Genomic DNA, 25,515 nt, shown 5'->3' with positions numbered 1-25,515 from the left:
TATTCCTATTTGGCCAATTCTCTCTCCTCCCCCCCCCCCCCCCCTTTCCTTAAACATTTGGAGGCCCCCAACAGTGAAGATGAGCGGAGGTGGTCCCCTTGTTAGAGTAGTGCCAGGAAAGGGAAGGCTGCATATTTATTTAGAGTGATACAGCAGGCATGGTGGAGGCAGAGTAATAGATTGGTGAGTCCACTTGCCTGTATGCTGAAGACTGTCTTCTTTAAATTTCATCACACTTGTTAATTCTTCAGGTGGATAACATTATATGCTTAAATACATTTCCTTTTTATTATAAATTCATAATGGTTGACATAAACTTCAGTACAAAAACACACATGTATTCTTAAAAAATAAAAATAAACAGTTATTACTAAGCAGCAGAAAAACTTAAGTATCTTAGTGGACACAACATTTAATTTGTTATGTAAGTACTTTGTCACATTGTCAGTTATTGTTGTATACTGTAATTAAATGCATTAATGGCATACCAAAATATCTTTCTTATGAAATACTTTTACATTTGAGGCAACATTTAAATGCAGTAAAATCTCGACACAACAATTGTTTTCTTTCACTGATACTATCCACAGACAGAGATAAGGTCTTTTCATTTCTATCCAGATACCAGGAAATACGTATATTATTTCTTCATCACCATGTTGAGCAAATGTTCTGAATATACATAATAATGCCACTTTGTTTCTTAAAGCTGCTCAAATACTGTGCAATTATTTTCTATTCTTCCTCTTTTTGGTATAACAACTTAAAATTACCAGTTTTGCTAACCTAATCACCTGCACCTGAAGCTAGGTACAATACTGCTGTATGTATGTCGAAATATCCCCATATTTTTCCCTGGTCTGGCACTTATTAAAAATAAGTAAAAACCATGAACAGACAATTAAGGCAAGTAGCAGCAAAATTAGAAACCTCATCACTGAAAATTATACGAGACCTGTTCAGCTGACCAACCTGGTGGTAGCTGCCTCCAGTGAGCAAAACTTCCACTTCAACATTCATGTCTCAGTCAAAGAGTTATGAGGTCATAAATAAAAAGTAATGTGTGCTTAATGCACTGAGACAGAACTTCCCAAAGATGACATATTGGAAGGGACAAAGTTATCTGCATATTTGTCTGTCTACATCCTGGCACTCACCATGAACAGTGAAATCCAGCCAGTCCAAGAAGTGTAATAGCTCCTTTGGTGTTCTCAGTAAACACAAATGATTCCTTGCATAGTGTGGTTCCTGGGTATAAAAAGGATGACAAAGACAACCCTGCAAGTTTCAGACCAATGTAAAGAGTCCCAGCCATGGCCAAAATAATGGAATACATCATTGACCATCAGTCGTCTGCTCATTTTCAAAAATTTCAAATATTTTTGCGGGGACCTGTATTGGGACCTTTTTTGTTTTTGAATGATCAATGACCTACCCTCCTTTATAAGTCCCAAAATAGTGCTATTTGCAGAAGATATTACCTTCCTAAACTACAACAATGATCTAAATAAGATCTGCTGACAACACACTTGCCTAAGCATCATACTGGTTTGTCCTGAACAAGAACAAAACACAAAAGATGGTATTTAGTCTAAAGGACAAAAGTCTTTTTAGTGATCCCTGTTACATAAAGCTCTTAAGGGTATACCTGTATGACAAATTGTCCTGGGAACAACACATTATTAACACTCATGTATTTTAATTATCCAGAGTAATTTACTTATTAAGATGTCTTATGAAATTTGTACCAGAAGCTTAAGTTAAAACATTTTATTCCGCACTTTTTCAAAGTGCTATGTCATATGGAATTTAGGAAAACATTAAATGAATGGCTTGTTGCCAATGCCTGCTTGAATTAAAAGAATTGTAAGCTAACAACTGACATGGCCAAACAGTTCTATATGCTAAAGTAATAATTGTTATACATATAAAAAAAATTGTCTATTGCTCTAAAGGCCTAATGATAATAAAAAAAATTTCCTGTGAGGACCCTGAGATGACTGTCAGTCATGATTTGCTGTGTTGCATACGAAATTCACCAAATAAAATCATAACCTATTCATAAAGCGTAGAGGACTTGTTGATATTTACTGAACAAAATGCCACAGTGGTTAAGGCATGTGGGAGAATAGTGATCCCATTTAGCAACCCATATTCACATTTTTCATGGTTTATCTACATAACTTAATGCAATGCTGCAATGGTTCCTCCTAGATCTGAGTTGATGCTCAATCTCTTATGGCTTAAACTTCAGCAGACTTTTAGAGCCTTATGTTCCATCCTCGTTGATATATAGGGTTTTTATTCTGATATGTCACTAAACCTGATCTACACTAGCCTATCACTTTCTGTTCACCCTTATTTTTTGTATCCCTCCCCTTTAATTTCATCTGTTTTTGTTCCTATTTCCTCTTCTCCACAGGCACCCTTGTTATCAACTGTTGTTCTGGAATACTGTTACCATCTCTTCCTCTCAGCTTTCTTCATTTCGCTGTAATCATTCAGCACTGCAACAAATACTTTCTTTCTCTCACATTCCAACCCCAGTCACGATCTCTCTTCATATGCGGTTCTTCTTCCTACCAGTTACCATTTTAATTTTAAGCTTAATTCCAAATAACTAACTATGTCTCTTCCCAAACAAAGTACTACATTGAAAGTGGATTTCCTGTATTTCAGTTCAGCAGATTTTAACATAGAGAGGGGGGGGGGGGGGGGGGGGTGTCACTGCCAGATTTGATACTCAGCCTCAGACTAGCAAAAGAGAAAGTGTTTGCAATAACCAGCTCCAAACCAATCCAGAATTATTATTTCTGGCAATGAGTCAACACTGTGTCATAACTAGTAAATCAAATTGTAGCAAAGCTAGCACCTGGAAGACTGCTTTATGAAACTTTTTTATGTGAGGGAGTGGGTAAAACATGCAGGGTTGCTTCCACTAGGTCAGACTGTTAATCAGTTTTCCTATTTGCAGGGTCCGAGAATATTGTAGAATTGTGTGCACAAGGGAGACCCAATTTGTAACAGACGACTGGCTGGGTTCCACCCACTGTCGCAATGTAGCTTTCATATAGCCATCTTACTGCAGAAATTTTTGGCCAAAATCAGCATAGCTCCCTCGTGGTGTGCACCTAAGGCACCTGACCTTGCTTCACATTATTTCTGTTTGTTTGCATATGGGAAATGGGAGATGATAGGATACCAACCTACACATATTATAAATTAAAGTCTGCCATTACAGTTCTTGTCTGTATTCGGGATCTACTGTAGGTATTTTGATATAGTTTTCACTAACACACAGACTGACTCATGAGGGATGTTTATGCAATCACTACACATTACAAACAAGTCATCATAGTGCTGCCCACACAAATCCAGGCTGTGTTACTGTTTGACAACATAAAAAAAAAAAAACAGTAGAGAGAAATACACAGGAGCTACCACTTCCAACTGGACAAACAGAAGAAGAATAATGGAGAGTTCTTTAAAAGTGATCAGCTTATTTTAGAAAAAAAAACCTTAATAAAATTTCCATGTGTTCTATCAGTGTTACAAGTAGAGCATTCTCTGGAACAACTTCTTAAATGAAATATACTGGGATAGAGATAAAGAGCATCAAACATTTTAAATAGGGTTCTTTAAAATTCATTTCAAACACTCTTGGATTGACTAAATTTCAGTCAAATATAAATGAAATGTTTTTTGGAAATTTGTGGGAAGGTCTTATGGGACCAAATGCTGAGGTCGTCAGTCCCTAAGCTTATGCACTACTTAATCTAACTTATGCTAAGGACAACACACACACACCCACGTGTCCAAGGGAGGACTCAAACCACCGACAGGGGGAGCTGCACCAACCGTGACCAGACACCTCAGACAGTGCGGCTGAAGTATTTTTGTTTCATAGTATATGACATGGTAGTGTAATATGTAAGAATTTCTGACCAATTTTGATTGCAGTTAAGTCGGTGTTCTAGAGAATGCTTCAATTATTATATTCACAGGCAGCTAAAACTGGCTAAATTCTTAAGAATTATTCTGTTCGTACAACAGAATACATTATTGTAAAGTGAGGTGAAAGTGTCGCAAGTAATTTAGTGTACTTTAGCAGCACACTGCTGTACCCAGCTCAGCAGTTTATCAGTCAAACTGCCGCACATCGGCGGCTGCTGTCGCCTTGAGTTCGCGCCCTTCGACAAACACGGCAGTGATATTTCGGTCGTCGCCGCAGTAGATGAACTTTTGCACCATTTCCAGGGGCTTCAGTGGCAGGTCTTCAAAGACGACAGTGCCGGGGCCGGCATTCAAGTCTACAACCAGCGCGTCGAAATGCATGCCCGCCTTGAAGCATCCCACTTCGTTGCCCATAGAGAGAGCTGTAACAGGACCACAACCTCGGTAGTCAAAAGTACACACGCATTACGTAAACTGCTGTTTCCTTTTTACTATGTGTGTGTCTTACTTTATTTGACTGTTATATTTACCACATGTCACTCTCATCCTTTAACACCTCATCAGAATATTTATATAAAAGACGCAAACTGATAGGCATGCTAAAAATTATTGTTACCATAATTGCAGCTTTCATACTTTATATAATTATGACAACTCGTGGGTAAAATACAAAGAGTGGTATGAATAAAGAATTCTAGTTTGAGAAATAAGTGACAATGTTCAACTTCTTGTTTATGTTCTTATACTCTGATCAACATTTCCTCTGTATGGTAAGGAGCTCTTCCACCAAAGACTACTTCTGTCTGTCTTTTTATTTGACAGATATTAAAAATTTTGTAGATATCCAGCTTAATGAAGTTTATACTGTTGCCATTATATCAGTGTGCTATCATTTGTAATGTAGAAATTTTTGTTACGTTTATTAATATACAATACAGAAAATTCCTTGTGAAGATACACATAGTGGAAGTAATAAATGTAAACATTCATTTTAAAGGCAAACACACAATGTATGTTTGATCCCCTAAGCAGTCTACAGACACATACACTGATGAGCCGTAACAATATGAACACCAGCGTTGTAATGAATAAAGCTGCTGCTGCTGCTACCACTGCTACCACTGCTACTACACCACCACCTTAATTAATAGCTTGTTTGTCCGTCTTTGGAACAGAATACATCAGTGATACAACAATTTATTGGTAGGTTTGTGTTTAGATCTCTACACAAAGGTCACATAATTCGCTTAAATAATGAGCCACTGATTTGCATATGTGTTGATGGCACCCAGATGGGTTCCACAGGATTCACATCAGGTGAATTTGGTCATCGAGATGACCTCATGAATTCATAATGCTCCTCAGAATACTGCAGCATGATTCTGGCTCTGAGACAGAGGCAATTATACTGCTGAAAATTGACTTTGCTGTCGGGGAAGGCACGAAGCGATGCAGGTGGTTCGCAGCTGTCAGTGTGTCTTTGATTACTACCACAGGTCCTATAGAAGCGCAGGAGAATGCCTCCCATATCATAACGCTACTCCCACTAGCCTGCGTCCGTGGCACATTACACGTTTTGAGCCACGGTTCACTTTGATGATGGCATCTGTAGAGACTACCCGCAACCTAGTGTAACAAAAATGTGTTTACATGTTTCCATTGATTGACTGTTGATTTGTTGGGTCAACACGTAGGGGTGGGCTGTGGAGCCCCACATTCAACAATGTATGACAAATTATGTGCTCCAAAATACTTGTGCGTGTACCAGCATTGTGATTTTTCAGCCGAGATTCCACAGATCACAACTTCATCGACAAGCTCTGAGAATCACATGCAAACAAACCACTCCTCACGCTTACCATTGGCTCCTCCCATGGTGGCCAAGTAGAAGACCTCCTGGTAACTCAGAGGCTGCTGAGAGCTGTCGTCGAAGCCCTTCTGCACAGACACACTGAGGGCATTGCGCATCACATCCAGCAGTGACTCTGTGCTGCCTCCGGACACATCTGTCACACGTCAACGTTTTACTGTCTTAACAGAATGTACTGATTGTTTTGCATATTGCACATCTTTTGGCAATTCGGGTGAACACTGAAAAGCTAGCACAGCAAACAGAAAATCGTACTTAAGAAAAACAAGACAGTGCAGTCAAAATTAAGTACAGCATATATATATATATATATATGGAATATTAGAACAATGTTCATTCGAGTAATCCTCCTTAACATAGCGAAAAAATGAGGCCAACAGAAAAAGATTTGGAAAGATTGACTTAGCATCTCACTTAACAAATGACATTTCTAATAAAAGAAAACATTGTCTAGAAATGCAAAAAAATCATTATTACAAAATGGTAATTCTTCCAGAATGCACAAATGCATCAGAAACAGTAATTTTAGGACCAATAAAAGAAATGGAAGAAATCAGGAGGAAGGAAAGAAAGATTGCAAAGATGACATCAGGGCACAGAACAATGCAGAAATGTTTAAAATGACAAGTAATACAGAACACACAGTCATGATAAAAACAAAAAAAAATGCAAAAGAAGTTAAGGAAAAAAAAAAGAGCAAGGTGGCACAATGGACTCGCATTCAGGGGGACGACGGTTCAAACCCACATCCAGCCATACCGATTTAGGTTTCCGTGATTTCCCTAAATTGCTTCAGGTAAATGCCAGGTTGGTTCCAAAACAACAGTAGCATTGTCTATATCTACAAAGAAAATTACTTAAGCACCATGGAACAGGATTAAATGTATGGTGCAAACTATATCACAGTGCTGGCAGAGTTATCTCGGTGCTACTGTTCACTGCAAGTTACTTACCAGAGGCTAAAATTGACAGGGTCATGACAATTTTTCTCACTGTAGACTGGGATAAAACAAACAAATTCTACATTTCTTAGATCACTGGTTTTATTCACACATATGCCACAGAATGTGCATTTTATGAACACATCCAAAGAATGAGTCCTATTAGACTGAAAAGTGAAAGGCAAAGCCAACTGACTCAGGAAGAAATTGGCATAAAAAACACCAAGAAACAGAAGACAGCACAAAAATGACACTGATGGATGGATATAAAATGGATAACAGGGATTAGTAAAGAAAGATGTCAACAGAGAAAGGAGAGCATGTAAAGCTAACTTTGAGGCATAAAGAAGGTCCTCATCTGGCCTTTAACAAATAGAGACAGAGACACATTTATCCAGAAAGACACAAACAAACAATAGTGGTACTACATTGTGTCACGTTTCACCTTGAGAAATGCATAGTTCCACAAAGCAATGTACGATTAGGCAGAAAACGAGACAAAAATCAGACAACTATACCACCACTGATGTTCAGTTTCAATAAAACTAAAGGTATTTTGTGGCAAAAAAAAATAAGCGTTTTCTAGTAGTTGCAAAGACATATTCTTAAAATAACTCCAATAATGATAAAGCAATTACAGGCAATATAGCCACACAAATGAAAAATTTTCAGTTTATATCGAATCTCTCAACTGTTCCACACGAACAAGACTGGAATCATTGCTAAGCTTTCAGACAGTGCCCTTATGGGATGAAGGAGGCAGGTGTTGGGACACCGGTGAAGATGTGTGTGGGATTGGGGCCAGGAGGAATTCAAGACTGAAGGATGTGTTGTAAGGACAATTCCTATCCACAGAATTCGGAGAAGCTGGTGCTGTTGGGGGAGGGGGGGGGGGGGGGGGAAGATGATGAAAAGTTTTTGAAGTAACCTCTGATGTCAACCACGTTATGGTCAGGCGTGTGTTCCATCACTGGGTGGTCAACTCTCGTCTCAGCCACAGATTGGCGGAGACTGTTTTTTCGACTGGCCAGTTAGTTGATGGTTGTGAAAGTCTGTGCATAAGTTACAGCAGAGCTGGTTAGTGTACAACTATTACACGGGTTGCATTATCTTCGATAGGATACAACATGCCTGTGACGGTACTGGAGCAGGATGTTCTCAGTGAGTGCATCGGACAAGTCTTCTACCTGAGATTTCCAAAAGGGTACGACCAATGTCGCAAGGGATCAGGAGTAGAGGTGGCATTTGACAGGTCGTAATATTTTGTAGATTGGGACAGGTGGAAGGAATTTTGGGAAGGTGTTCCTCATTTCGGGCAATGGTGAAAGACATTTGAAGCCCCAGAATGGTTTCGGCTAATGAAGATGGTGTTCCTTTACAAGCATGTCAGAGGACTGGGCACGACACGTGCAGATATGGCACAGGAAATCTAGACATTCTGTCCAAAGGTGGTTAAAGTGTATGGGACAGACCCTTTTGTGCAGAAGGTATTGCAAATGTCAAAATTGAGGCACTGTCAACGGTTGATGGATGTGATGCAAAAAGAGGTTTCTTATGGAAACACTGGAAAGTGGAGGACAGTGTCTGGGAAGTCGACATACGGAGCTGATGAGGACCGGGTGAATCGAATAGCTGTGAATGGGAGTATACAGTGTCTCGGCACTTTGTCTACACTGTAAAAAGGTGGTCGATGAACTTTAACCGGACAAGAGGTTTAAGATCTTTGGAGTGCTTCCTCTGGGTGGCCCTTAAACAAGTTAGCACAGGATGGTGCTACACGCAGGTGTCTGTGGCTATGTTGCAGATGTGAGTAAGGACATATTTAGTCAGGTGCATAAGAATCGGGCACTTTGCAGTTGGCAGAATGTTGGGAGAGGTAAAGCTCAATGGCAGTGAGGCCACAGTAATGGGGAATGCAATAAAGTGTAGTCATGAAGTTTTTCTTATCACCTCAAAAAATAATTATTTAATTAGTTGTTGTTTGTTTGCAAGAAAATGTCTGCTTTTCTGGTACATATCGAAATATCCACACGTTACTAGAGCATCCAACACAAAATGGCTCACAGCCCACTGTGTTAGCGTGACACCTGCAACGTTTCCAACTGCTGCCAAAACTGAATTACAATGCAATACTCGATTTTATCAGTAGACTGTGGCATTTTTAGCTCTTCTATGGATGACAACAGAATTATGTCAAATGATGAACAGTAGGGATGCTGCTCGAGGCAAATCCGAAATTTGAACGATATGAAGAATACAGAAATGTACAAAACAGGATAAATTGATGTGTTTGCAATGCTAAAATCAGGCACACTTGTTCCTTTGTATCCAGCCATACATGTTACCCTGTGGAAGAATCCCCATAGCAAAACTGGTTTTCAGGTCTCTGCCGATGAACTGAACAATTTTTTCTGTGCACCAATCGACTCCCGTGCGGAAAAGAACTGTCGTTCACAAGAACCTTCTAGCTACATGACTAACCGTGACATTTTCCACCTAAAATACATAACAATAAACACAGGAAAAGCAATACAGATTATTTCTTCTGAAGCGATATGCAACAACTGTATTAGCATAACCGTGATTGAGAACGTAGACTACAACTTTGTACCTGCATTAACAGATACATTTAATTTTTCTCTCACAAATGGAACCTACCCCACATCAAGGAAAAGGAGCGTAGGCCGACAATCTATTCCTAAGATCGAAAACCCCTGATAGGCTCATAATTAACAACCAATGGGCACAGTACCTGCTGTTTCTAAAGCCCTGGAACAATCTGTTCATGGCCAAAATAAGTTAACGCTTGAGTGAATTCAACTTGGTGGGTAAATATCAATCCAGGTTTCATAAAGGTCATCCCAGAAATACTGCACTAATCAAGGTAACTAATGACCAGAAATACACCACAGACAATAGTTTGGCCACAATATCAGCTCTACTAGATTTCAGCAAAGCTTTTTACACTGTCAACTTTGACATACTGCTCGGAAAAATGCAATGGCTAAAATTCTCAGATAGTACCCTGAAGTGACTTGAAAGTTATTTGAAAAACAGACAGACAGATGCTGGAAGACTTCCACTTGCATCTGTGCCATCATAAGGTTTTGGAACATTTTTCCACAGGATGTGAAACATAAACTTGACCAATCACTCATTCTACCTGACCTCCATTATAGTAGTTATATAATTCAGGATCATACAAGTACTGAAAATACAAGACATTAGAACTAACTGCGAACGCTCGTGTGCATTACATTCGTCGAAACGATTGTGTTCGTGCTTTATAGACCCGATTAGGGTGGTTGCGAGCAGAGAAGTTACGGGACTACCACACACTGTGTCTACTTCACTCGCTCCTCAGTGGGCAAGCACCCACAGTAACTCACCTCAGAAATTAAATACCTTTTGTGCAATCGTAATATAAACAGAAGGTCTCACCCAGTTAGTACCCACCTGCACCGATTCGTAAAACACAAATTCCTTTGCTGTTGCTGCTGTCCTCCTCTGGAACAAGCTGCCCCACACTCTTTGCACAGTTTGATGTCCTGCTACTTTTCAGAAAAAGTTGAAGAAATGCCTCCTGTCAACCTCAAAGCAATTCCCCAAAACTCAAAAAGCAAAGACATTATCATTCCTTCTCCCATTTATGCTTCCTTTTCTTTTCTCTGTGTGTCACGCCACCTTCTCTTTCCTTAAATTATTTAACTGTGGGCTATCACATTTATCTTTCCCTTCCTCAATCACCCCTTTTTCCGGGCACATTGTTGCTAGCACTCTTAATAAAAAAAAACTACCTTACAGTAATTTCTATTTATTGTTGTGTTTACCATGTACAAATATAAACTGTGTGTATGTTTTGTTTATCTGTACTGTTGTAATTCTTTTCTAAATCTAGTATAATGTGCTTACTGCAAAATAAGCTATGTAAAATATGTGGAACATCTGGTCAGGTGTGAGTAATGACCCTAATCTTGCCATGTTAAAAAGATTACTAAATAAATATTGTTTACACTCCTCTAACAGCACGCTACAGTACTAGGGCGTGGTGTTCTCAATGTGTACCAGTTCTGAAGACATATAACTGCACAACAAATAAATAAATCATACATTACCTCTCATAGGGAGGTGGTGTTAAAACTAACAACCAAGGATTGAGATGGTACTGGTGCGGGTAGGGGTAGTGCAGGAGGCATCGTGGAGACACAATAAAGAAAATGGTTCGTGTCCTCGATATAGGAAATTTGGTTTGTAACAATGTGTTGGAAGTACAAGTCATCTAGAGCAGAGATTCTTCTTGTGGGAGCACCAGTTACAATGTTGCATTCTAACTTCACTCAAGATTACTGTTGCAACAGTGTTATGAAGTACACAAAATTACTACATTCACATATAAACAGCACTACCCACACTGAAACACCCATATTAGTAAACGGTGTAGCCTCCACGGACAGCAATGCACGTCCCTACTGACATCCACTCAATCGTACAGATGGCAAATACTGTCTCGGGAGACGTTACGCCACGTCTGTTCGACTTATTCACGTAGTTCAGTAAGAGCTGCCGGTCGAAGAGTCACACGAATCACTTCTCGTCCCGTACGTGCTCCACTCGAGAAAAGTCCGGAGATTGTGCTGGCAGGGGATGTCACTGCACGTCTCGCAGATCGTGTCGAGTTTCATAGGCAGTGTGTGAGGGAGCCAAAGGTAGGTTAGAGTTGCAGCTTATCGCACCCCAGACTGTTAGGCCAGGTCGGGGCCAATACGCCTCGGGGGATAGCACTCTCTCGTAGGTGCGAATGGCCGGGCAGAATCTGCTTTCATCACTGGAGACCACAGCAAGCCATTCCTTCTTCCATGTGATCCTCTGATGGCACCAATTTAGACGTGCACATCAGTGCTGTGGTGTGACTGAAAGAAGGGCTGGAGGTGTGCGTGCTGTGGAGCTGTACGATCTGCCACTGCCGCCCTTACAGTACAGCGGTCCTGGCAGGTGCGTGTGCTGTGTGGACATCCGGAACCTCATCTACAGTTGTGAGAATGTTAATACGACCACTGACACCGGCACCACTGTACAACTGACGAAGCACGTCCGACTCTACATCTACATCTACATCTACATCTACATCCATACTCCGCAAGCCACCTGACGGTGTGTGGTGGAGGGTACCCTGAGTACCTCTACCGGTTCTCCCTTCTATTCCAGCCTTGTATTGTACGTGGAAAGAAGGATTGTCGGTATGCTTCTGTGTGGGCTCTAATCTCTCTGATTTTATCCTCATGGTCTCTTCGCGAGATATACGTAGGAGGGAGCAATATACTGCTTGACTCTTCGGTGAAGGTATGTTCTCGAAACTTTAAGAAAAGCCCGTACCAAGCTACTGAGCGTCTCTCCTGCTGAGTCTTCCACTGGAGTATATCTATCATCTCCGTAACGCTTTCGCGATTACTAAATGATCCTGTAACGAAGCGCACTGCTCTCCGTTGGATCTTCTCTATCTCTTCTATCAACCCTATCTGGTACGGATCCCACACTGCTGAGCAGTATTCAAGCAGTGGGCGAACAAGCGTACTGTAACCTACTTCCTTTGTTGTCGGATTGCATTTCCTTAGGATTCTTCCAATGAATCTCAGTCTGGCATCTGCTTTACCGACGATCAACTTTATATGATCATTCCATTTTAAATCACTCCTAATGCGTACTCCCAGGTAATTTATGGAATTAACTGCTTCCAGTTGCTGACCTGCTATTTTGTAGCTAAATGATAAGGGACCTATCTTTCTACGTATTCGCAGCATATTACACTTGTCTACATTGAGATTCAATTGCCATTCCCTGCACCATGCGTCAATTCGCTGCAGATCCTCCTGCATTTCAGTACAATTTTCCATTGTTGCAACCTCTCGATACACCACAGCATCATCTGCAAAAAGCCTCAGTGAACTTCCGATGTCATCCACCAGGTCATTTATGTATATTGTGAATAGCAACGGTCCTATGACACTCCCCTGCGGCACACCTGAAATCACTCTTACTTCGGAAGACTTCTCTCCATTGAGAATGACATGTTGCGTTCTGTTATCTAGGAACTCCTCAATCCAATCACACAATTGATCTGATAGTCCGTATGCTCTTACATTGTTCATTAAACGACTGTGGGGAACTGTGTCAAACGCCTTGCGGAAGTCAAGAAACACGGCATCTACATGTGAACCCGTGTCTAAGGCCCTCTGAGTCTCGTGGACGAATAGCGCAAGCTGGGTTTCACACGACCGTCTTTTTTGAAACCCATTCTGATTTCTACAGAGTAGATTTCTAGTCTCCAGAAAAGACATTATACTCGAACATAATACATGTTCCAAAATTCTACAACTGATCGACGTTAGAGATATAGGTCTATAGTTCTGAACATCTGTTTGACGTCCCTTCTTGAAAACGGAGGTGACCTGTGCCCTTTTCCAATCCTTTGGAACGCTTCGCTCTTCTAGAGACCTACAGTACATCGCTGCAAGAAGGGGGGCAAGTTCCTTCGCGTACTTTGTGTAAAATCGGACTGGTATCCCATCAGGACCAGCGGCCTTTCCTCTTTTGAGCGATTTTAATTGTTTCTCTATCCCTCTGTCGTCTACTTCGATATCTACCATTTTGTCAGCTGTGCGACAATCTAGAGAAGGAAGCACAGTGCAGTCTTCCTCTGTGAAACAGCTTTGGAAGAAGACATTTCGTATTTCGGCCTTTAGTCTGTCATCCTCTGTTTCTGTACCATTTTGGTCACAGAGTGTCTGGACATTTTGTTTTGATCCACCTACCGCTTTGACATAGGACCAAAATTTCTTAGGATTTTCTGCCAAGTCAGTACATAGAACTTTACTTTCGTATTCATTGAAAGCCTCTCGCATAGCCCTCCTCACACTACATTTCGCTTCGCGTAATTTTTGTTTGTCTGCAAGGCTTTGGCTATGTTTATGTTTGCTGTGAAGTTCCCTTTGCTTCCGCAGCAGTTTTCTAACTCGGTTGTTGTACAACGGTGGCTCTTTCCCATCTCTTACGATCTTGCTTGGCACATACTCATCTAACGCATATTGTACGATGGTTTTGATCTTTGTCCACTGATCCTCAACACTATCTGTACTTGAGACAAAACTTTTGTGTTGAGCCGTCAGGTACTCTGTAATCTGCTTTTTGCACTTTTGCTAAACAGAAAAATCTTCCTACCTTTTTTAATATTTCTATTTACGGCTGAAATCATCGATGCAGTAACCGCTTTATGATCACTGATTCCCTGTTCTGCATTAACTGATTCAAATAGTTCGGGTCTGTTTGTCACCAGAAGGTCTAATATGTTATCGTCACGAGTTGGTTCTCTGTTTAACTGCTCAAGGTAGTTTTCAGATAAAGCACTTAAAAATATTTCACTGGATTCTTTGTCCCTGCCACCCGTTATGAACATTTGAGTCTCCCATTCTAAATCCGGCAAATTAAAATCTCCACCAAGAACTATAACATGGTGGGGAAATCTACTCGAAATATTTTCCGAATTATTCTTCAGGTGCTGAGCCACAACAGCTGCTGAGCCCGGGGGCCTATAGACATATCCAATTACCATGTCTGAGCCTGCTTTAACCGTGACCTTCGCCCAAATCATTTCACATTTCGAATCTCCATCAATTTCCTTCCATACTATTGCACTATTTATCGCTATAAACACGCCTCCCCCTTCACTGTCCAGCCTGTCTCTGCGGTATACATTCCAATCTGAGTTTAGAATTTCATTACTGTTTACGTCTGGTTTCAGCCAACTTTCTGTCCCTAGTACTAAATGGGCGTTGTGACCGTTTATTGATGAGAGCAGTTCTGGGACCTTTCTATAGACGCTCCTGCAGTTTCCTATTAGCACATTAATATTGTTATTCCCTGTTGCATTTTGCCTACTCCTGCCTTGTCGCATCTCAGGAGGCATCTTGTCAGGCCTAGCGAGGGAATTCTCTAACCTAAAAAAACCCCATGTGCACTCCACACGTATTCCGCTACCCTCATAGCCACTTCCGGCGTGTAGTGCACGCCTGACCTATTCAGGGGGACCCTACATTTCTCCACCCGATAGCGGAGGTCGAGAAATTTGCACCCCAGCTCTCCGCAGAATCGTCTGAGCCTCTGGTTTAAGCCTTCCACTCGGCTCCAAACCAGAGGACCGCGATCGGTTCTGGGAACGATACTACAAATAGTTAGCTCAGATTCCACCCCGCGAGCGAAGCTTTCCGCCTTCACCAACTCCGCCAACCGCCTGTACGAACTGAGGATGAGCTCTGAACCCAGACGGCAGGAGTCATTGGTGCCGACATGAGCAACAATTTGCAGTCAGGTGCACCCAGTGCTCTCTATCGCCGCTGGTAGGGCCAAAAGGACCCGCCCCGTCACTCGGAAGACCACAATTTGACTCCTGTCAAATTTGCTCAGTCAGCTGTAGGAAACACGAGTGCATCTGTGTGGCACGGTTGCCTGCTCGCTTTGCCCCCACTGAGCATTCCCTATAGAAAGGTAGATACAGATAGAACTCTGGTACCTACACCATACACCATTGGTGCACCATTAACACTACAACTACTATCCCCCCCTCCGTGGCATACGTCATCATCAGATCAAAATTGTCATCATCTTTTTGGCATCATATTTATGCAGTCTATTATTTAATACTGTCAGTGCTGGCCTCCTTAGGACCAGATTTGATTGTGGGTGCACCTCACCCTTCCATTCCTCCATTTTTTGTGACGAAAGGGGATGGGCATGTGCATGTGTATAGAGATGGGGATGGGGAGATGTAACATTCAGACACGATATGGCAAAAAGCCATTTGAGCAGTTGTCAGTTAAAGATGCATTGCAGCACTCTATACATTAGCTTGAGAACATAGCTACAAAAATTACTGTACATGCTTTCTTCGTTTTGAGCAACAGCAGACCTGCCAAATGGCCCATAGTTTGAACTGTATGGTGTAACAATGCTTCCACTATATATATATATATATATATATATATATATATATATATATTAAAAACAAAGATTCCAAGACTTATCAAGCGGGAAAGCGCCGGCAGACAGGATCATGAACAAAACACACAAACACACACACACACACACACAGAATTACGAGCTTTCGCAACTGGCAGTTGCTTCGTCAGGAAAGAGGGAAGGAGAGGGAAAAATGAAAGGATGTGGGTTTTAAGGGAGAGGGTAAGGAGTCATTCCAATCCCGGGAGCGGAAAGACTTCCCTTAGAGGAAAAAAAGGACAGGTGTACACACGCGCACACACACACACACACACACACACACACACACACATCCATCCGCACGGATGGATGTGTGTGTGTGTGTGTGTGTGTGTGTTTGTGTGTGAGTTTACACCTGTCCTTTTTTTCCCCTAAGGGAAGTCTTTCCGCTCCCGGGATTGGAATGACTCCTTACCCTCTCCCTTAAAACCCACATCCTTTCGTCTTTCCCTCTCCTTCCTGAAGAAGCAACCATCGGTTGCGAAAGCTAGTAATTCTGTGTGTGTGTTTTGTTCATGTGCCTGTCTGCCGGCGCTTTCCCGCTTGGTAAGTCTTGGAATCTTTTTATATATATATATATGTGTGTGTGTGTGTGTGTGTGAAAGTTTTGGTAGAATGTAAATAACTTATTTAAGAGCAAAGGAGGCCACTTCCCAAATAGCAGAAACTTTGAATCATTGACAGCCACACACAAAAGAGAAAGAAAACTTGCAATCCTTTTTTGAGCTGGAGTAACACACACACACACACACACACACACAAGCTGTGCCGCTACATACATAGTGCTGGCTGGGCACACTGTGCTGTCATTGCAGTTCAGCTGGTGCACTGGGTAATATGGGGGTTTGTGTGGGCTGGGATGGTTGTGGGAGAGAGAGTGACAGGCAGGGAGATGTATTGGGGGGTGCATAGCTAACGGCTCAGAGAGAGGCGGCCGGTGTGCTGGCTAGGAATGAGGAGTGGCAGGTGTACAGGCCAGGCACACGACGCACGGGTGCCGGAGTCGGCGAGGAGCGGTGACGTGGTGAGGGAGTGACAGGACAGAGGGAACTGCAGGGCACAAGGTGTGGGGACAGTGAGTTCGTGGAGATCGAGGCCAGGAGCGAGGATAACTCCCACCTCTGTCGTTCAGAAAAGCTGGTGTCGGAGAGGAAGATCGTATCACTGAACCGTCCGTCAGACCGTTCGAGCAATAGGCAATTTATCACACTGTCGAGACAAAGATATTACAGTAGCCTGTTTCTCTGGAAACAAATGTGAAAGGTTACAAAACTGTAAGTAAGTTCGAGAAAGTCACTAGGAACCTGTTCCGAGACCGACTGTGAGGCCGGACTGTAGCAACGTCCGCACGGGGCAGACACCCGAACGTAGGTTGATGTTGGATGTGGGACAGTGAGATATCGATGTCCCCCTCTTCTTCAGCAGAGTGATTTCTTCAGGTTTCAGCAGGACTCCGTGGGCCATCACTGTCTGCAAATGTGACAAACACCACTCAGCTAAATCGCACAAATAAGAAACAATTTGTTAGGAGGTGAGCAGCCACAGAGTCTCAGATTAGTACACGTATTGTGTCTAAATGTGCAGAAAAATGAGAAAGGATTTGGGCAGAACCAGTGTACTCTACTATAGAGAAGTTGCTGGATGTGTACTGTCTTAACTTTTATTCATTCCAGATTACTTGCACTTCCAACTGCTAAACAATAAATAAGACTACAAGTTTTACTTTCACAACACAATCAAGAGAAACTGAAACACAGTGTATTTATCTAAATTTTTTAACTTTACATTACATGGAAATATGTATAATACAGTAACAATGAGACTGAAAAAATATATATTGAACACAAATGATGCAAATTCAGTGTTTTTTAATGTTTTCTACAGGTAGAAACTGGCCGGTAGCAAATGAATTGAATAAACGTTAGCACTAGTAAGTGGAAAAAATACAACTCTCGAAATTTGTGTTTCGGATTTATCTATCCTTTCCCAAAGGCAAAAAGTGACTGGACTTATCAGTAAAGCCCCAACAAAAAGAATTAGGAGACACTGATGATAAAAAACATATCATGTTACACTGAAGAATGGGCTCATAAAATATGTAGATACAATGACATACTTAAAGAAATTTTCTACTTTTTTTAATTTTTAAGTAAATACTGTAAGAAATCTATAAGTAACAGTGCAAAGGCTTAGAAAACTGGAATGATAAATGTGTATTACTGAGCTCAACATTTCTACTAATCCAACGATACTGCACTGTGAAAATAAAATTGAGCAGTTTATGTCAACATGTAGAACAAGAATAAGAAAGGTCCACAGTCAGATCTAGTGGTGTCCCAGCCCACTGTGCATTCACCTACTCACACATTTTCGTAGTGTGCCGCTAAGAACCTTAGGTGTTAAGAGATCCATCAGAGATGTGCCTCGAACTGAGCAATACATCGACGCAGAGAAGTAGCAGTTATAAACTGATTATATACTGCACTAAATGCTGTTTACCAAATTTTGTGTTACGAAACGGGCATTCACTTTACTGTGCTGACACCTGCTATTGCACTGCTATTTATATACTAGTGAACACTTTACGTATATGCATGTGGGTGAAAACACCAATGGAATATTTTCATATCTACTGCGAGAGAGATGGTGTATTTTACTTGATATAATATGCCCTGTTACACTTCAGATTTATAATTCTATAGTTGAAATATTTAGATAATTTATACAATTGGAAAAAAGTGCCACTTTTGATTAATTTTCATATTTCTAAAGATCCCAAATCACCTGTCTTGTGCTGAAGGTAAACTGTTAAAAAGCTTCTTACCTGAATGTGGAATTCATCTTCGAACCTTAGTCAAGCATGCAAATGCTTCATAAAATCTACTTTTATTTTGTGTGTTGCCATTATATATTTCACAGTCAATACGAACATCCAAATTATTAGCAGTTTATCAACTTTACACAATATTTATAGTTTTCAGTCTTATCACATTACTCCAAAGTTTACTACATCTGAGAGAAACGGAGTTTTTCATATGTATGTTGAAGTGCGGAGCTCATTCAAATTGTATCCTCTTAGAAGTATCAGCAATTTCACACAAATTCGAGCAGAGGTTTCTGCTTCTTACACAAGGCATAAAAAACTATCTTCTCACGAACAACTAATATTCAGACAAGTTTTCTGAATGACAAACCTGCTGAATAATGTTTCCTCATACAGGGTGTATCAAAAAGGATGGCACAAACTTACACGGCTAAAAGTAAACAATAATAGAGGCACAAATGTCAAGTAAACGTGGGCTCTAAAATGTGTAGCTTAAGAGCTATGAGATATTCTTGATTTTCAATATTGTGAAACACATCTCTTCTGCTGCAAGCCCTTTGATTTCCATATTTTGGGAAGTGGTAGTATGGATCAAAATAAGAAAAAAATGACCAGTAAACATCTGCTCTAAAATGCACACCTTAACAGCTATGAGCACCTGTTCATCTTTGGTGCTTTGGAACACAACTCTTCTAATGAACAAGTGCTCATAACTTTTAAGGTATGCATTTTAGAGCAAACGTTTACTGGATCTTTTTTTCTTGTTTTTGTCCGTACTACCACTTTCCAAACTATGGAAAGCAAAGAGCTTGCAGTAGAAGAGATTTGTTTCTCAATATTGAAAAATGAAGAGTATCTCACAGCTCTTAAGATATACATTTTAGAGTCCATGTTTACTTGACATTTGTGCTTCTATTATTGTGTACTTTCAGCCTTGTAAGTTTGCGACATTGTTTTGATACTCCCTGAATACAGTGTAGATGACACTACTCTTACTTTCTTCAGACGGCGTGGCTGAAATGCTAATCACCTGCTTTGAGCACATAGTACATTTGCCTCTGTACATCTACATTTACACGGCTACTCTGCAAATCACACGTCAAGTGCCTGGCAGAGAGTTCACTGAACCACCTTCACATTAATTCTCTATTATTCCACTCTCGAACAGTGCATGGAAAAAACCAACACCTACATCTTTCCGAGTGAGCTCTGATTTCCCTTATTTTATTACAATGATCATTTCTCCCTATGTAGGTCAGCATTAACAAAATATTTTCACATTTGGAAGATAAAGTCGGTGATTGGAATTTTGTGAGAAGATTCCGCCGCAGTGAAAAATTCCTTTGTTTTAACGGTGTCTGTCCCAAATTCTGTTTCACATCTGTGCACACTCTCCACTATTTCACAATAATACAAAACGTGCTGCTCTTCACTGAACTTCCTCAATGTACTCCACTAGTCCTGTCTCCTATCTGATAAGAATCCCAGAGAGCGCAGCAGTATTCTGAAAGTGTCGTCTAGGCAGTCTCTCTAGCAGATCTGTTACATTTCGAAGTGTTCTGCCCGAAAAACACAGTCTTCGGTTTGCCTTTCTCACAACATTTTCTGCACAGTCTTCTAATTTTAATTCATAGGTATTTAGTTGAATTTACAGCCTTTAGATTAGGCCGATTTATCGTGTAATTAAAGTTTAACGGATTCCTTTTAGCATTCGTGTGGATGACCTTATACTTTATATTTCTTAGGGTCAATAACCAATTTTCTCACCATTGAGATATCGTTTCTAAATCATTTTACAGTTTCTTTTGAACTTTTGGCAGTTCGACCAGATGATAAACGACAGCTCCGTCTGCAAACAAACTAAGACAGCTGCTAAGATTGTCTCCTAAATTGTTTATACAGATAAGGAACAGCAGAAGGCCTCTAACACTACCTCGGCGAATGCCAGAAATCACTTCCGTTTCACTCGATGACTTTTCATCGGTTACTGTCGACTGTGCCCTCTGACAGGAAACACACAGTAGCCTATTGTGTGGAAGACAGACATTCAACTCCTGGTACTGCCAGGGATTTTTTGCTCCGGGGAGAACTGAATCGAGGTGCACTTAAGCTCGTGAGGCCAACTGAGAAGTTACTCGGTTCATTATTAGCAGTTCAGAGGTCAACAAACATGATGACAACAGGGAGAGCAGTGTGCTGACCACGTGCCCCTCCACACTGCATAAAAATGACGCCACTGACAGAGGACGACACCACAGTTTCGTCCAAAGACTGAGGTGCGCCGCACCAGATTTGGCGACACACGTTGATAACAGACATTAGTGATGTCTCGACAATCTGCAACGATGAGTGGGAGGCCCTCCCAGAGGCACGTCCTCTCTCTCGGCACAGCAGCACCGTCACACGGATGTCGATACAGACTCGCTCCACCCAGTTCGTGACCTCTGACAGAACACTCTATGTCACCTAATTCGGACACCGGTGCTATTCGAATCTCAGACAGAACTGTGCTTTAATAAATGTCGAACTTATACTTTGAGAGAAGAGCCCACAATTGTATGCACCGAACGACACTTTACTGTTTGAAGATAGTCGTAAATATTTGACTCATTCCATCATTCCTGTGGCAACGGATTGTATAAAGTTAAGTAAATCTTTGCATCATTTGTGTAATAAAGTGAACAAGTGTTTCATAAGTTTTAGTTCCAATCATCCATCTCCCAGTGCAATCAAACAACCCACAGTGATGGCCGCACAATTTTAGTTTCGTCAGGTCATAACGAACACGGCAGTTGGCTAGCCCGTCTAGGGCTAGAAAGCAGAACTTTACCTTACGTAGTAGATTTGATATTTGTTACGAGCTGCCTCCATCGTGTCACAATTTTAATGGCTGTCAGTACGTGCTTCAGTCAGAGTTCAAGATTTCACTGTTATTCTCTTCTTCTAAGACCCAGATTGTTAATCTATACAGAATTCGGATTGAGGCGAAAGCACATACGAAACTTAAATGTATTTAGAAAAATGAACAAATACTTGATATCCGATACTCACCTTGCTTGTCAGTAAACCTGCCTTATCGTACACTTCGGCATAGTTCGCACAGTCGGGATACATTTCTGCCACTGTCTGCACCTCACCCTCATTTTCTGATATATGCGACTGTTGAAAGACATGAGCAAAACCTTAATAACAACATTTTATACACAATGTGCAATATACATTTAATGATACTTTTTAATCATTCACGATTAATTTATCCTTTAAGCAGCACTGGATCTATCCACTTCCATTTTTTCTGATTAGCAGCATAAAATTATTTCTCAATAGTAATTTAAATATCTCTGGGCACATTACTTTTTTACAGTAGATGTTCCCCTCAAAAGGGAGACATCTTGGTCCCACATCTAGATTGGCATATATATTAATCGGTCAAGGCAATAAATTATTACCAGTGACACTCAAGTCAGGTAGATGTGCTTTTCACTGTTAAGTTACTTTCATAATCAACACACCCTTCAGAGTCAAGCACTGTTTGTTATGAAATGTTAAGGAATATTATAATAGTAAATTTGTTTATGATAACACCTCCAATACAATTTTTACATTGCAAACTGGAACTGTTTTAGTTTCTTAATGGAACATTTTGGTGTATTCATCACACAGAACTGATCTCAAATTTCACTTAGAACATAAATATTTTACTGTAATTAAATTTCCTAAATAAGAGGGGGAAAAAAGCAAAATTAACATCATAACAACAACAGTACAGTACATAATCAGTGCTAAATGAAAGAATGAATCACAGAAGCAGAAATATTCATTCATTCTATTCCATTGATCCCATCAACAAAGAGAACTTTCAAGGATGTGATACAACTTAGATATAAATTACCAAATGACAAGCAACTTTCAGAAATCTAGTCTATACATTGTATTAATGTTAACTAACATAATACTAATAGTAAGTATGCTAAATGTATCCTTGTAAATTACAAAGCAAGCTAATTTTCTGGTAAATATTCTGGCGTCTTTAATTATGTGAAATAGTTCCTATTTCTCTTCTATTGGTAGCTTAATATTTGGTTAACTATACTCACACTTCTCGGAGAAAGTCCTTATCTACCTCTGCAACATCAGAGGCCTATTTACAATTCTTTTGTTACTTGTTATGTACATTGGCAATGAACTTCGCTAAATTTGCATCTACATACATAGAACCACAAGCCGCCATACAGCACAAGGTGGTGGATACCCTGTACCACTGCTAATCATCCCATTTACTGTTCCATACTGAAACAGAAGGAAATGACTATCTACATGCTTCTACACGAGTCCTGGTTTCTCTTACCTGGCCTTCACGATCCTTATACGAGATGGGCAGAGTAAGACTGTTCTGGAATTGGTCACAAATGCCCATTTTCTAAACTTTCTCAATAGTGTTTCATAAAAAGAAACTCTTCTTCCATATAGGTATTCCCAGTTGAGTTCAAGAAGCATTTAAGTAATACTCATGCATGCTCACAATTTGTGAGTCCACCTGGCACAATATAGGGGCCCAGATCTCTCCCTCTCCCTCTCCCTCTCCCCCCCCCCCCCTCTCTCTCTCTCTCTCTCTCTCTCTCTCTCTCTCTCTCTCTCTCTCTCTCTCTCTCTCTCTCTCTCTCTCTGCTATCTGTGTCTTTACAGCTTCTGATCATGTCTGAGCCACCAGAAGACAAAACATTAATCAGAGAAATGTGCCATGAACCACGGCTTAAGCCCCATAAAACCAACATAAATCACTGAGAGCAACCACAAACAGTTCTTGATAATGCCTGGTCACTAGATTGCTTTTGCTAGTTTGTGGGCAAGTATATTGTTGATGTTTCATAAACTGTGCCCACTGTTGTCATTCCATGAAGCTTTCAAATCAGGAATGTAAGTAATGTTTCAAACTCCAAGGGCAATTCGCACAGAATAAACACCTTTTCAATTACACTGTCCTTCAACCACTGCTTTATTTTTCTGCTGGAATCCAGGACTGTTGACTTTTATGATCTACAATGTAGCAAGGTGTTGTCATTAATATAGATGCACTTTGGTCAGAGAATATCACGAACTATAAAAGATAGCTGACAAGTTTTTCACTGCGACGTGTTCGAGCAATGTGCGCATCATCTATGCTGCACTGCTGGAAAGTATGTGCAGGCCCATTATCTACTGCACAGTTCTGATTCTCAGCCAGACAGTAAATAGGATCTGACACACAGAAACAATACAAAGGCGATACCATTTCAATAAGTAAGAGGCCCAAGTAAAAGAATTCATTCCAGTAAATTAGCAGTTTTTGTTATACACCAAGGACAGGGACCACACCAAGGTCAAAACATTTTATTAATAAGAATAAATTTCTCAATAACAGTAGCTGATTTAACTTCTTTTCCTACTACTGCAGCAAACGTGCCCGAAGAGGTACTTCACGGAGGTATGCAGATCGCCTGTGCAGCATTACGTAGTCAGACATAAAACCTCATTTGTTTTCACACAAAGTCAAGTTTTGAACTATTTGCTTTCAAACTGTCATGATTATGAAACATCTGTCACAGTAGCTTTCATACTTTTCACCTGAAGGACCCTTTTCCCCTCTCCTCAAATTCTGATTTGCTTGCACAGTAAACTGGCTATACAGCAATGAACAAGGTAGATTCTGCCAGTTGTCAAAGAACCCTGTTCTCAGACTTCAATTCAGATGCTTCTGAGTACAATGGTGCTATAGACATTTCAATTCACGTTACGAAGCGTGGTAGTTCAAAACGGGGTTTCGAGGGCGACTTATTCTCGAGTACTGCTCGAGTGTACGGGATCCGTACCGGGACGGATCGAACAAAGATGTCGAAACAATTCAGAGGCGGGCTGCTCGATTTGTAACCGATAGGTTTGGATGACGTGTAAGTGTTACGGAGACGCTTCGGGAACTCAAATGGGAATCCCTGGAGGGAAGACGACATTTTTCTCGAGAAACATAACTGAGAAAATTTAGAGAACTGGGATTTGAAGCCGACTGCCGAACATTCTTCTGCCACCGACATGCACTGTGTGTAAGTACAACGAAAATAAGGTATGAGAAATTAGGGCTCGTATGAAGGCACGTGGATAGTCGTTTTTCCCTCACTCTATTTGTGAGAGGAACAGGCAAGGAAATGATAAGTAGTGGTACACCACGCACCGTACGCTGGCTTGCAGAGCATCTATGTATATGGAGATGTAGATGTAAATGTACTCCAGAAAAATCAAACTTGTACGGTAGCACTGTGCATACAATGCTTTGCTCCATTTTACAGTAACAAGTGTCGGATGCACCTTCCCCAAACATGACACATTTTGATTATACATTTTAGACCACTAAAATTTTTGCTACCAGTGCAACAATTATGCTGAAAATGTTCAGATTTGTTTCCGAGTCAAACCTTTACGGACACCTGCTTGATGCTCCATTGTCAGATCACCGTATGTGGTGTCTATTCTGAGAGTTGTCACGCACATTTTCTGTGGTGTTTCAGCAGGTATTTGGAATTTTCTTTTTGCAACACATAACTGGAGTCAGCCCAAGCAAATGCTGCTCATCACATCTTTCCTGCGACACCTGGCATCAGTGGAAAGCGTCAGTTTGTTTTCTGATGCAAACAAAATTATTTTTAATGTGGAATTTTACGGGCATATTCAACAGAGCAGTCCCAGGTTAGTCCAGTGCTATACTTGTTATATCAATACAAATTAACAGGGACAGTAAAACTAAGAATAAATAGGAATCCAGCAGCGACTCAGTAGTGCTGTGTGCTAGGCCGTAGCAGGCAGTGCCATCGCTGCAGGAGTACTGGTTGCTCATCGAGTTTTACTCT

At 40.8% G+C, this 25,515-nt stretch overlaps 1 protein-coding gene across 2 annotated transcripts in view; it reads right to left on the bottom strand.

The window, feature by feature from the left end:
- Positions 1-269: 269 nt before the first annotated feature.
- LOC126293689 (guanine deaminase) overlaps positions 270-25,515 on the bottom strand; it is a 131,677-nt gene continuing 106,431 nt past the window's right edge. For both annotated transcript variants that reach the window (XM_049986980.1, XM_049986981.1), the window contains exons 6-9: positions 21,689-21,796; positions 17,118-17,283; positions 5,814-5,960; positions 270-4,376 (exon numbers count right to left, since the gene is read on the bottom strand). In XM_049986980.1, the coding sequence (XP_049842937.1) occupies positions 4,141-4,376; positions 5,814-5,960; positions 17,118-17,283; positions 21,689-21,796 (657 nt within the window). In that variant the 3' untranslated portion in view covers positions 270-4,140. The remainder of the gene's footprint in view (positions 4,377-5,813; positions 5,961-17,117; positions 17,284-21,688; positions 21,797-25,515) is intronic.

The sequence above is a fragment of the Schistocerca gregaria genome, chromosome 10, assembly GCF_023897955.1.
Source record: "Schistocerca gregaria isolate iqSchGreg1 chromosome 10, iqSchGreg1.2, whole genome shotgun sequence".
Lineage (NCBI taxonomy): Eukaryota > Metazoa > Arthropoda > Insecta > Orthoptera > Acrididae > Schistocerca > Schistocerca gregaria.
This window is presented reverse-complemented; position numbering and strand designations above follow the sequence as displayed.